The sequence below is a fragment of the Carettochelys insculpta genome, chromosome 9 (genome assembly GCF_033958435.1).
Source record: "Carettochelys insculpta isolate YL-2023 chromosome 9, ASM3395843v1, whole genome shotgun sequence".
In the NCBI taxonomy this organism is placed as follows: Eukaryota; Metazoa; Chordata; order Testudines; family Carettochelyidae; genus Carettochelys; species Carettochelys insculpta.
Window position 1 is genome coordinate 57,134,222 of NC_134145.1, and position 13,951 is coordinate 57,148,172.

The following is a 13,951-nucleotide window of genomic DNA, read 5'->3' on the forward strand; positions in this document are numbered from 1 at the left end:
TGCCCTCCCCTTTCCCTCCAGCATATGCAGAAACAAGTGAATTCTGGGGAACAAGCCTTAGGCAGCAGCCACTGCACTGGAATAATGAGGGCTAGACAGGCTGTGCCATCCTGCACAAGTCTCTGTGTGTCTCTAGCCACTGTGTGTGTATGCATCTGCGAGAGCGTCCTCTGTCTCTGTCTTCTCCCCCTTCTCCCTCCTTCATAACCCCCTCCTCCTTCCACCAGCTCTTGTTCTTTTCATGAGATGCAGAGCTAGGAAGCTGGAAGAGTGGCATGTTGCTGCGGTTATTCGAGAGGTAACTGTGGTCAGACTGGCTCCCTGATGTACCAGGAGGCTGCAGACCCTGTTATTCGGCGCCTCGACGGGCCATGCCCATCAAGCACCTGCCAAAACCACATAGCCACCAGCATGCTGACAGCGGCAAGACAGGTAAGACCTAGGAGTTTGTTGTTGTATAGGGAAGCTTCCGGGAAAGGCCTCTGCATGACTGGGCTCCGGGCCTCTTGGATCTCCGCTCTTGGCGGTGACTTTTTCTTTATTCTAGCCTCGATCCCTGTGGGGAGCCATGGGCCTACAAAGGGGTGCGGGAGAGATCTGCTTTGACTGTCACCCCAGTTAATGTCACCATACTGCTTCTGTTGGTATGCAAATTTTTCTGAGAGCTCTTATGACTGGTCTAAAAAGTACAAGCACCGTTTCTAATTAGTAATTGCTGCAAGAGCTGTGTATTCCCTCCGACTACCCCACTCCACACCTCACCAGAAAAACCTACCAGGGCCCATATGAAAGGCTGGAATTCAGGGTCTTGATGTGCTATCTGTTCCAAATGGATTAGCTGTGGCCTTTTTTACACTGCTAGAATAACAATAATATATCCTGGTAGCTATAGTGACGAGGTCTTTGCTATATTTTTAGTTTCATTCATATTTTGTTTTGCAAGGATGGATCATATTTTCTTTTAAATACTCGGGATCCAAGTTATTCATGCCCTGGTGACTAACACCCGTGATTAACACCACTGCTCGGTTAATTAAAAAGTAAACTAAATGGAGTGAGAGGCGAATGTGTCAGAGGTGACAGAACTACACCCAGGGATGGATGTAGTGAAAATGTGAAGATGGTAGGAGAGCTGGGGTAGGGAGAGAGAGAGAGAGAGAGAGAGCGAGCGGTGGGATCTAGTCCAGCAGAGCTGTCTTTATCCGCCATACCGGCTGTGGGATAACTACTACTAGGGTACACTCTGTTGTAGCACTCGCCATATTGTTGTTGTATGTGTGGGGTAATCTGGTAAATTAAAGTGGTTGTGAAATAAGAGGGACCAGTAGCACTGAAGTCTATACAAGCATCTCAACATGGCTTCCTGTCACGTCACCTCACCCCTTCCCCATATTAATCTTGCTTTTGTAGCGCCAGGCACCCAGCTGACACAGCTTAACTAATGCACCTCAGTTCTGACAAGCAGGAACCCTGCTGTTCTGTACAGAAACCCTGCGCCCCTCCCTCACTGCCCCCTACCCCCACTTAGCAGCAGGCTTCTTTTTCCACCTCAAGGCCTATTCGAAACAGAGACAGATAATGTTGGCTAATAGTCCGTGGAAATAGCTGGGGCAGTAGCCTTGAAAGCTTTCTACCCAACTCTGGGGGTGCTTCTCTCTTGTTAGGGCTGGACTAGCACATGCAAATGTTTCAAATCATCTCTCTGCCAGTGCATCTCAGCCCAGAGCTGTGCTAGTCCAACCTTCTGAGCAGAGACAGGAGCTGAATGGCGTGGTAGTGCTTTCGGTTTTTTGAGGAGAAGGATCTCCTGGAGGACAGGGCGAGCCCTTCTGGCGCACAAGGTTGGAGCAGTATTCTCCATGGATGGAAGATGACACACTGTGGTCTAAATCCAGCGCAGCACTTAAACTGAATAATGGCAGCTGCCAACTGATGGGGTTAAGTCTTTGCTGGATTGGGAGTGAGTCTACCGTGCCACCTGGCACCTCTGAGGAGTAGTCAACAGCCATAAGCACTCTACAGAGGGGGGCTCGTGTGCCCTGTGGGTTGGATAAGAGCATGTGGACGTAGCTGCCCTCCCTATTAATTGGATTTCTAATTGCACTTTGCTTCGGGCTGTCACTTCCAGGTGTCAGGCGGAACTGGGGCATTTGGTGAACCGGCTACAGGTTGAACCACTCAAATCCAGAACCCTCTCGTCAGGCAACATCCATAATCCAGCATGATTTTGGTTAGCTGGATGACCGCTTATCATGGATGTGGCCAAGTTTCCCGTGGTCCCATAATGTTTGTTTCCAGCCACCAGGCCTGGTTCTCAGTGTTCTGTGCCGTTGTTTAGCTCTAATTTACCCCTAAATGTCTTATAAGAGCCCAGTAAGCAGTGGAAGCATTGGTAAGGCTGCTAGACAATACTGACCTCCTGTGATCCGGCAAATTCTCATATCTGGCACTGGTCAGGTCCCGAGGGTGCCAAATTAGAAAGGTTCGACCTGTAATTGATAAGGTGTGCAGTGTAATTATGCCCTTCTCCAGAAAGCTGCAGGTCAGTTACAGTCCCCTGAATTGTTTGTAAGTACCAAGTTCACTTGCAGCTTCCAGCAAATCCCACTCTCTGGTGTGTATCGACTGTCACAGCACAGGTAAAAAAGTGCAGTACTTTTTGTTTCTGCTCCCTCATCCAGCAGCTCTACCAGATGTAACTTCCCCTTATAATTTGTTTTAATTTGTACATGCTCAGCGAGGGTCTATCAGAGTTTCCAGGATAAACCTCATTGTATAGGGGGCCATGCCAGTCACAGTGTAGTTACTGCCATACTGACATCAGCAGCAGCAGTGAGGTTGACAGCCGGGAGGCCTGTCAGACACTGAACAGACCACTGTCAGGAGAAATATTTTCTGCATCTCTGCTCTGCACATACCAATATCTTCTCCAAAATGCACACGCACCCTCGTCATGCTTAAAAGGAACCTTGGGAGCTCTGTCCCAGTGCAAACGCCCCATGGCCTTACTTGCTGCTGCGTGGTTGATTTTGCCTGGAGGAACCAGTGAGACCGAACCCTGAACATGCAGGCTGTGGTCAGGAGCCATCGAGCAGTTAGAGGGTTTTGCTCTGCTGCATCAATCACAGCATGAGGCCTGAGACGAGACCAGGAGATGCTTTTGTCATTGGCGCAGGGGAGGAATTTAAATAGCTGGCAGGCTTGTGCTGAGCACAGAAAGACAAACCTAAGGCTCATATTTTAAGTATCTCGTATTTGTGTTTTGTAACATGGGTTCTTATTTTCACAGAAGTCTATAGCCCTGTGCTCTCCTACCTCCCTTCTCAGCACAGGAAGAGTCTCAGTATTTCCCCTCTCCAGTATGGGCTCCCAGTGTCTCACTCGCCTTCCCCAGCTCAATATTTGAGTTTCACACCCTCTCCTAGGCTTGGTCCACACTAGACCTTACAGTTGACTGCAGATACACAATTCTAGCTACTGGCATTGCATAGCTAGAATCAACATATCTGCGGGTGACTGTAAGGTCTGTCCTCACTGAAGGAAGTTGACGGGAGTGTTTCTCCCATCAACCTCCCTTACTCCTCGCAGGAGCAGGAGTACAGGGGGTCGACTGTGGACCCCAGAGAGATCGATTTCCTCCATCTTGACCAGTTGTGTGAAATCAAGCTCTGGGAGATTGACCCATTAAGTCCCCCATTAGGGGTTGATTTCCCAGAGTTCGATTTTGCATGTCTGGTAAAGACCATCATGGGTCGATCTCCTGTTAAGTGTAGACATAAAGGAGTAGAAGCAGCCAACAGCTGTGTCTACACGTGCACGCTACTTCGAAGTAGCGGCACTAACTTCGAAATAGTGCCCGTCGCGGCTACACGCGTCGGGCGCTATTTCGAAGTTAACTTCGACGTTAGGTGGCGAGACATCGAAGTCGCTAACCTCATGAGGGGATCGGAATAGCACCCTACTTCGACGTTCAACGTCGAAGTAGGGACCGTGTGGACGATCCGCGTCCCGCAACGTCGAAATTGCCGGGTCCTCCATGGCGGCCATCAGCTGGGGGGTTGAGAGATGCTCTCTCTCCAGCCCCTGCAGGGCTCTATGGTCACCGTGTGCAGCAGCCCTTAGCCCAGGGCTTCTGGCTGCTGCTGCGGCAGCTGGGGATCCATGCTGCAGGCACAGGGTCTGCAACCAGTTGTCGGCTCTGTGGATCTTGTGTTGTTTAGTGCAACTGTGTCTGGGAGGGGCCCTTTAAGGGAGCGGCTTGCTGTTGAGTCTGCCCTGTGACCCTGTCTGCAGCTGTGCCTGGCACCCTTATTTCGGTGTGTGCTACTTTGGCGTGTAGACGTTCCCTCGCAGCACCTATTTCGATGTGGTGCCGCGCAACGTCGAAGTTGAACATCGACGTTGCCAGCCCTGGAGGACGTGTAGACGTTATTCATCGAAATAGCCTATTTTGATGTTGCTACATCGAAATAAGCTATTTCAATGTTGGCTTCACGTGTAGACGTAGCCAACCAGTTACAAAACTTTAAACTAGATCTTCAGTTGTTTTCTTACCACGTTAGTATTGTTGGGAGCTGGGTTAAACCTTGTTGCCATGCTGCCTTCTAGAATAAATGCGGTGCCCGTAACCACAGAAGTAGCCCTCAGAATGCAGACAGCCTGTGGAGAAGCCGAAGCTTATGGCCCAAAGGCTTTTTTAAATGCTGGGCTAGTGCATGAACTGGTACAATGGCTTTTGTGGGTGTGTGAGAGAGCGGAGCAGAGAGAGACAGAAGTGGCCAGGAGCCAGAAAGCAAAGCAGACAATAACAGAAGCACCAGCAATGGGGGTGTGTGAGAGAGAGCTGAGAGACAATGCTGTTTTGGGGTGCAGACTGCTGGCTGGAAAAGCAGGTTCAGAACAGAAAGTAAAGAAACTGCCTCCTGCTGTTTAGCCACCTTTACACTAACAAGTTCTTTCAGCAAATCCGGCTCTTTTTCAAAAGAACATGAGGATCGTCCCCACACACATGTGCTCGTTTGCTCCGAAGTCAAAAGAACGCAGCTCTCCTTCCGGAAGCCGCCTTCCATGCCCGGATCAGGAAGAGCGCCTCCTTTTGAAAGCTTCTTTCAAAAATAAAAAAAAGACAAGAGTGCCGAGATGCCCCACGGGCCCTTCTTTCAAGAGAGCGATCCTCATGGCACTGGATTTTTCGATCCCCGGCCCATTCTTTCCAAAGGGTGGGGGGCTGTGTGGATGCTCTCTCTTTTGTGTGTGGACACGCTCTTTCAAAAGAAGATCTTCTGGGAAATGGACACATGGCCTTTGTGTCCTGCTGTGCTCAGTGAAACAGGACTCGATGTATAATCTTTGTAAATAAACAAAATTGCACCACCACCATCAGGTTCTCCTTCTAGTGGAAACAGGCTGCAGGGCCACGAACTTTGGCTATGCATGCCAGTCCAAAGGAATATCAAAATAGATCCTACATGGTGGGGTTCCAATAGGACCCTTCACAACACATTATACAGCACCTTTTTATTTAGCGTTGTAATTAAACGTCCTGGCAACAGGAGGGTTAATTTCAGGCTGCAAGGGTGTGTGCAGTGAAGTGCGCTTCATCCTAACCCCAAAACAACATGGCGCTGCTCCAACAGGAATCTCTCAGACTTCTCAGGTCTATACTAGACCTTAAAGGTGATCCTAGATACGCCCTTCCAACTATGGCAATTGCGTAGCTGCAATCAACTTATCTACGATCAACTTATCTGGCCATCCTCACTACGGGAGCTCGATGGAAGAAACTCTCCTGTCGACCTCCCTTACTCCTCGTGAGAATGAGGGGGGTCAACCACTGACCCCTGATAGTTCGATTTTGCGCATCCCCTCTTGGTGCATGAAATCGAACCCCAGAAGGTTGACCCTGACCCGGTCGATCTCCTGGGAAATGTAGATGGTTTAGACATCAGCCTCTCAGAGTGATTCCTTGGGCCCTAATCCTGAACTGGGGCTGAGAAGGGCTCAGCTCCACTCTAGAAGCGGGATTAAAGAATGCATTAAACTATGCTGGAATTCCCTTGATTCCAGGTCCCCCCCCACATATCAGTTTAGTTCCTGGGTATGTTGAAAAGCCCCATGTGGGAGGCAGGGTGCCCTAGGAGCAATTATGGTATCTCTGCACTGCCCAAAGTCTCCACTATGGGGTGAGAATCCCCCCGGGACCAGTTGAGATGGTTTTAGGACAGTGACACAAAGCTGCAAATGGCAAGGTAATGAGGGAGCAGAGAGTGGCTCGGGGTCAACATTATAGCTAATTTTTTTCCATCTGTAGGTGGAATAAATTTTATTATGTGCACTAAGGCATGCATGGATGTGCACCACCAATAGAGGCACAGGCTGCCAGCTGTGGTTGCTCTGCTAATCAGCTGGGTGCACCTGAATCTCTCCTGAGTGACTGCGCAAGGGCTCAGCTTACAGGGCAGCCCTGTCAGGGGTGCAAGTGGGAGGGAAGCCAAGAGAAAAGGAGAAAGGAAAGGTTAGGGGCAGCAGAAAAGTGAGTTGAAAAAGGGAAAGTAAAATAAACCAGAGAGGCAGAGAAAAGGAGGAAAAGATAAAGCAAAAATATCCAAACAGTAACATCACTTTTGGCTACTCAGCAACTCAGTTCCCACAGTTTAGACTTCCTTGGGCTGTGTCTGTTCCAGGGCTTTCCCTCCAGGTCAAAACTACCTGTTCCTTTTAACCTGCCCTCTATCCAAGCCCAAAGCTCTCAGTTGTCTGTTACTCATGGCAGAAATGAGAACAGGACCCAAGGGTGCAGCAGCCTTGGCTTGAGCCCTCATTAGGCCGAATGCTTTGTGGCTAGGACCAGCAGGGCAGTGCTGTGATACCACAATCAGTGCAAGCTACTCCTGGAGTACAAGCCCTCAGGCTCTTGTGAGCTCTTCTCTGAGATCAAAGAGGCCAGAGAGACTAACTAAAATTTAATCATGGGTGACTTTAGCTGCCTGGATATAAGTTGATCAAATGTCACCGTGGAACAAGGTTTCGAGATGCTATTTCTTGGTGTCTTGAAAAAGCGCCTCTGGGGACAGCTAGTTGGAGCTCACGCAATAGTAAAGGCCACTTGTCACTGGCTCCTAAACAGGGCAGGGGACAGAGAAGTAACGGTTGATACGTTGTGAGGTAATAACGCCGACAGTCTGATTAAATTTAACATCCTCAGAGAAAGGATTGTAGAAAAAAGTGGCTTTAGAAGACTTTAGAAAGGGAGGTTTCAATAATACACGCCAGCGGCGAAGGCCTTAACGTTAGAAGCAAGGTGAGGAATTTAGTCTTCTTAAAATCCGCAGGGGGGCTCGTTCAGCAGACTGGAACGGAGACAAGCCAAGGCACAAAGACCCGTAAGCAAACGAAAAACAAAACAAGCACAGCCACAGACACCCCTGCTTCTAAACCAGAAGGGGGAAAAGCGTGTTTAAATAGCCAGGTGCAAGAGATTATTTCAGTCAAAAAGGAACGGTGGACCTGTAGCCCGAATAGAGAAGTTCACTGACTCAATCAACTCTCCTGTTTATTTTGCTTTCCCTTCTTCAACACCCTCCTGTAATACAGGAGCTTTCTCTGGGCACGGCTGAGAGGTCAAACTAGGGCAAATTGCTTAAAACAGGGCTATTTACATCCCAAGACTGGATGTATAGTCCTCCACTATAGGGCACACCAAACCAGTCATAAAGAGCACCTCTGTTCCTAAACTGGCCAGTAAGAAGTCAAACAAGTAATTCCCTGGCACACTCGAGCCTCCCTTGTGCCATAACTGGTATCGCTCCTTACACAGATGAGAGGCTATGTAAACCAATCTCACCAAATGTGAACAGGTTCTTCCAGTCCCAAAAGACTGGCCACATTTCCAGGTCAATGTATACTTAGATCCTACCCAAGAGCAGGCTGTGCCAGTCCTTTAGAATCTAAAATTTAAAAGTTTATTTATAAAAAGAAAGAACGAAGAGGGTAAGAATAAAATTGTTAAGGCAATCAAATTATGTGCATCAATCACAAAGTTCTTGATGCAGGCTTGCAGCAGTGGTGGAATAGCTGCCATCTTAAAAGTCTCTGGAGTCCCTCCTGTGTTAGGATGGGTCAGCAGTCCTTCCGAGCTCACTTCATAGCAGAGTTGCTCCTGAGGGGTTGAGCTGGATTGAAGACAAAAGATGAAGGAACTTCAGGGTCCCCTTTACATCCTTGCCCCTTTATATCCATTGTTCCTCCCTGTGTGGAGGCAGGTCCAAAATGGAGCCTGTCACATGAGCAGGTCACCTATCCATGTCCTTTTTTGGGCAATCTTCCATGACCAGTCTTCTGGGCTACACATCCACAGCCAAATTCCTGAGATGTGATTGGAATCCGTTGCTGCTTTACCTGGCTAGGAATCCTTTCACAATAGGTTGCCACGCCTCCTATTGAGGTCTCCTGTAGACTACAATTTCAACTGCAAGCCCAGAGGCCGTATGTATAACTCCACATATAAAAATGATACAGACACATAAGCAGCACGAACAGATTTAGTGAATCACCAGCTTTCATTAGCCACCTCACTTGGCACAGCTGGCACGAGATTTGGTGCAAACCTAGAACAAGAATTGCAATAGTTTTTTGCATAGTCACTTTAAAATGCAATAACGTCACACCTCCCGACTGCCAGTAAGAGCCATACCTTCCCTGCCTAACTGGACCGGATGCCATCCACAAGGCTTTCTGCAAGGCCTCTGAGCTGAGTGCTGCTCTGTCTTCACTCAGTGAGAGGAGGTACATGGGAGAGGCACGTTTAATCTTAAATTTAGGAGATGTACTCAGCTTGCCCTGGGCAAAGCCTTAGTGACATAAAGGGAGGCAGGGGGCCGCTTGAGCTTATAGAAGGTGCAGAGGTCCCTGAAGGAAAGAGCTTGGTGACAGATTAGGTGGTTGAGCTGGTAAATGACCTTCTGCCCTGTCCAGTGTCCATAAGAGCTTCCTGATAACCTCATCTCAATACCACACATTTATGTTTTGGGCACTTGCTGGGTCATGAGAAAATTGCTGTAAAAATTTCTTAAAGGGATTTAAAATGCTGGATGGTGTTCAAATTTAATATTTCAATGGCTGTTTTATTAAAAGCTTTTAAATAGAAGCCAGTGTAGTACTGCGAAAACAAAATCACAAGGGCCATTTTAGGAGGAATTTGCTATAAACGCTTCTCCTACCTCACAGAGGCTTTCTAAAATATTACACAGTAAAAGATAATTCTCTTTATCTTCAATTTAATTACATTTTACATGGTGTATGCATCAACCCAGTGCATTTTGTTTGTTCCAGATTAACTCAACCATAACCCAGGCAAGTAATGGAGAGGCATATTGGTTTCCAGGGTTATTCTGTGGCTGCCCAATAACCCACTTTACCCCAAGAAGTGGATGCATTAACGGTCCTGACCTCGTGACTCATTTAGGCTTTGTCCTCTGCTCTATTACACCACTGTTGTCACTGTAGTTACCATGATATAAAACTGATGTAACAGAGAGGATCCGCATGCTATAATCTCCAAATTCGCTATGCATCTGGGACTGGTGGCCCGTGTTCCCTTTAAGTTTTTCCATACAAGGGCAAAATAAATTTTGTTTTCCTGAGCTTCTTGCAATGGTGCTTTGCATTTGGCTTGGATTTTGGACAAAGGCTCATGCTCACTCTTAGTTTGAACAAATTCTCTCACCTTATCAGCCCCATTCTCACACTATGACTTTCACAGCCTCTGACGCTGGATGACAAGGGACTGATGCCAGCCATCACATTCATTTTGTTCCTGGCTCCTGATAAACTGAGGCCTAATCAATCAGCATCATCATAGCCTGGAACATTGAGTACTGAGTGGAGAATAGATAAATCATTTCACTGAGAAGTACAGGTCCTGAAGGAATAGTTCCAAGATGGAAACCTAGTACTGCTCTTACACTGGGTTAAATAATTTTTGTATCTTTCATAAATCTCTTCTCAGTAGAAATTGCCTATGTAACCATATGAGGTCTCAGGACATGCTTCACCTGGGACCAAAAAGAACACAACCCCAGAAGTCTTTAGTACAAGAGAGGGGCAGGTGAGGCTTTAAATAGAATAGCTGCTCCAGATGATGGTGGGCAGGAGAAGTAAAACAGCATATTTGTGTGGCCAAGGCGGACGTGGCATATTTTCTGATGATACCAGTTAGGATCCATGTTAAAGGAGTGGCCTGTGTTGTAGAAGGAAGCGTGATGAGACCAGGCCACCGCAGAAGTTAGGCAAAAAGACTTGTTTAATCTCCTAGCATGGGATTTGAATGAGGAGGACAAGGGCCACTGACTTTCAAGTCAGTTAGGTTATGTCTACACTAGGCAAAGTAAGATGACTGCAGATACGCAATTCTAGCTACCACAGTTGCGTAGCTAGAATCGACATATCTGCGCTCGGCTTACTTGGCCATCCCTACTGAACTAGGTCAAAAGGAGAGTTTCTCCCATTGACCTCCCTTACTCCTCACGCCTGGTGAGGAGTAAGAGGGCCAACCGTGACCCCTGAGAGGTCGATTTAGAATGTCCCTTGCAGACCTTCAAAATCAAACCCCGGAAGATCAACCCTGAGTGTGTTGACCTTCCGAGCTAGTGTAGGCATAGCCTTAGTTGCTTTAGAAAATGCTTCCCCTGATATATCACTTCTGCCAATTCAGGCCTGGGGCACCAGGATGGAAGAGCCCACCACGGTATTTGAGAGAAAGGGGAATTTGGATCTGCAGCAAGGGAAGAGGGGAGAGAGCAAACAAAGTGAGGCCCTGGTGGCTCTGTGTGGGAGGGCAGCGAATCTGGGTTGTGAGGGAGAGTCAGGTGAGAAGTGGAATGACAGAATGTGAGATAACAGCAGGTCTGCATGGGACTGGAGAGGAAATTCACATCTGTAGCCTGCCGGGGGAATTTTTTCACTGGCTCTGCATTTATCACATTACGTCCAATAAGGAGCCTTCCTTGCCTCTTAATAGCTTTGGTTTGGTTCTGATGACAACAGGACTCTTTAATTAAACTCTTCACTGGTACCTTTTCCGCCAGCAGCATCTGTGGGAAGATCTCTATGACCTCTGATCTGAAAGCAGTGACCTGTCCCAAACTCCGAGGAGTCTTTTTTTACAGCAATGCAGGTTGAGGCTTTATTTCAACTTTGTCAGGGTAACAACACTTGAGAATATTTACAGGGGGAGGCCAGCTGAATTCTCCCTGTGAACAGTTCTCATAGACAGAATACACCAAGCGGTGGCTTGTTTTAATGCGATAGAATCTAAGGGATTTGTGAGTAGGTTAAAGAGGAGGAGGATGAAGGATGCAACAGAATGTTTTGATCAGGTGGGCTCTTCTGAAATCCCACCAATGAGATGTGCGCTCCGGCTCTGCAGTGTTAGTGTGGCTAAGCCTCAGTCTGCTGGATTAGGCTGCTGTACTGTTTACTGGATGTGACACAGACAGGAGAGCGGCTTTCAGCTGTGCTGCTGCTTTGAGAAAGTGGGGAGGGGGAGGTGTGTCTGAGGGTGACTTACGGCCTCTTAAGAGACTGCTCTATTCTCTCCGTAGAGCCTCTCCGATCACACAATTGGCAAAGATCCACAGCCTGTGAGGACAAGTCAAAGACAGTGAGTATCTTTTCCCTGTCTTTCCCTGTTCATCTGTCATGCCTTATCCATGCTCAATTCATCTGGCTTTCTCTGTGTAGTGACGGATGGTCTCAGTTTCTTGCAGTTTCTTTGGAATCTCTGCTCAGCCATTTTAAACCTCAGTATTGTTGGGTTTCTTCTTTGGCTTCATTATTCTTGTCCTGGGGTGACTCTACAATGTTATCTTGCTGAAGTTGGGGGCCACACTCCAAACAAACTCCTCTTCCTCTGCCCCCAGATAGCACCCTCCAAACATGCGCTGGAAGACGCTGGCATTTCCCTGCTGCCCTGGAGTTCTGTTATTGGGCAGGGCATGGTGAACATGTTTGGGGGAACGATCCAGATGTAGTACCCAGAGGCACTGAGACCTGATACCTCATTACTCTACAGCCTTGGCTGAAAGCCAGCCAGCCTTTAGCTTGTGCGTACAGCATAGGGCTTTAGCCCCTGTGATTGCAAGTTCAATCCCTAGTGCTGGCAACCTGGGGGTGTTGGTGTTACAAAGGGAAGGCTTCCTAATGGAACCAGTTTTGCAGAGCCACAGATTGGATTTGTTAGGGTGTAGCCAGTTGGCTGTGCCTACACCTGACAGAAGTACTGGTGGGTTTAAGAAACTGGGGAAGGGAGAGATAAGCAGAGCCTCAGGCTTGCCCTTGTTAGCAATCTTGAGTCATGACAGCAGTGAAGAGAGGTCAGATAGATGTTCACCAGTGGTTAGCTGTGGCATCAGCAAGAAGGGTGGCTGAGACACAGGGAAGGGACCATTGGAAACCATGGTGAAAGACTGCGGGACGTTGGGATGGAAGAGTCATAAACCAGGGTGAGCCCAGAAAAGCAGGGTGCATTTCCATGGGAGAACTCAGGTGGATGAATGGGTGGGGTTGGGTGGCTCCCCAGTTCTGTCCTCTCCGACCTGAGCCAGCATAACAATGGGGAAGAGAAATCCTGGCTACTGGACACCAGGAGATCATGTGCTCCAGTTTCACGTGTGAGGAAGACTGTGTTGATGAGGAAATTCAAAGCAGCTTAGAGAATTATAGGGATTCATTTCAGCTAAAACACAGTGGAAGGCGGTCAGGGTGGTGATTAGGGAAATGCACTTGCTGGTATGTCAGGCAATCCCTGCTCCATTAGTTTAGTGGGAGAAGAGGCTTGAACGTAATCAGGTTTCAGAGATGGTTGCTGCATTTGGCAGCAGTAACCCTGGGAATTGTTCAGGCCCCAGAGGGGGTGGGGACCCCTCCTTGCCGTCGCATGACCAGATCTCATCTCTCTTCTTCTCCTTTGTCTCCTGCTTGGATGCTATGCTTGGGCAAGAGGATAGGGAAATTATCACTGGCCTCTCCTCTTTCCGTTGATCAGCAGTGCTGCCAGCTATGGGCCCTGGGGCAAGATGGAAAGCGGCACAGTCTTCATGTCCCAGAAGGGGCGGAGCCAATTGCAGAAGGGGTGGAGCCAATAATAGAAGGAGCGGGGCCATGGCCCGACAGCTCTGAGCACTGCCCAGACCACGGTCCCCCTCCCCAGTCTCTCATAGCCTCATGCAAGCCAGGGCACTGCGACAGTGTCATTTCCAAGGGGCCCAGAGCTCTGGCCACCATCACTACCAAAGCAGTAGTGGTGGCCAGAGCTCCAGGCTGCTTTGGAACGTCGGGCCTGGGGGCAACTGCCCCCTTTTGGCAGGCCTACTCCTGATCACTAGCAAGCAATTATATTGTGCACACTCAGGACGGCTGACAAGGGCGGGCACTGGGGGCAGTTGCCCCTGGGCCTCTTTGAAATGCCACATGGCACTGTGACACTGCTCCATGTGCAGGTCTGAACATGGGTGGGAACCCCAGGGCTGACTGCCCTATACCCTGCCCCTTCTGGGCATGGAGCCAGGTTCCCCTCCCACCTTGCCCCTGGGCCTGCGGTGGCTGTCAGCACTGCTGTGCACATTGGAGAGACAATATCGACACATTCGGTGTCCCATCAACCTCTTGCCTGGTGGAACCTGGCCTTCCTTGCTGGAATAAGATTCAGTCAGAAGCCAGCACAGTTCCTGTCCTCTTTTCTTCCTCCTTCTCCTCAGCCATTCACAGAGGACACAGGCTCCAAGAGTCCAACTGATTAGCTGCTTTGATACTGGGTGTGAATGTTTGAGCCTGTGATGGTTAAAAGACCAGCACCTACAGAAGCATGAAGCCCTCATTAGTTGCAGTGCCAGCCTCCTTCCTACCTGTGATGCCTGGCTAGTAACATCAACCGTGACTAAGGGGGATGACGGGG

The 13,951-nt window shown here is 48.7% G+C and overlaps 1 protein-coding gene across 1 annotated transcript in view; it reads left to right on the forward strand.

The window, feature by feature from the left end:
• The first annotated feature begins 324 nt into the window (after positions 1 to 324).
• Positions 325 to 13,951, forward strand: part of RGS8 (regulator of G protein signaling 8) — a 34,323-nt gene continuing 20,696 nt past the window's right edge. The window contains exons 1-2 of the mRNA XM_075002827.1: positions 325 to 432; positions 11,601 to 11,659. Coding sequence (XP_074858928.1) covers positions 325 to 432; positions 11,601 to 11,659 — 167 coding nt within the window. The remainder of the gene's footprint in view (positions 433 to 11,600; positions 11,660 to 13,951) is intronic.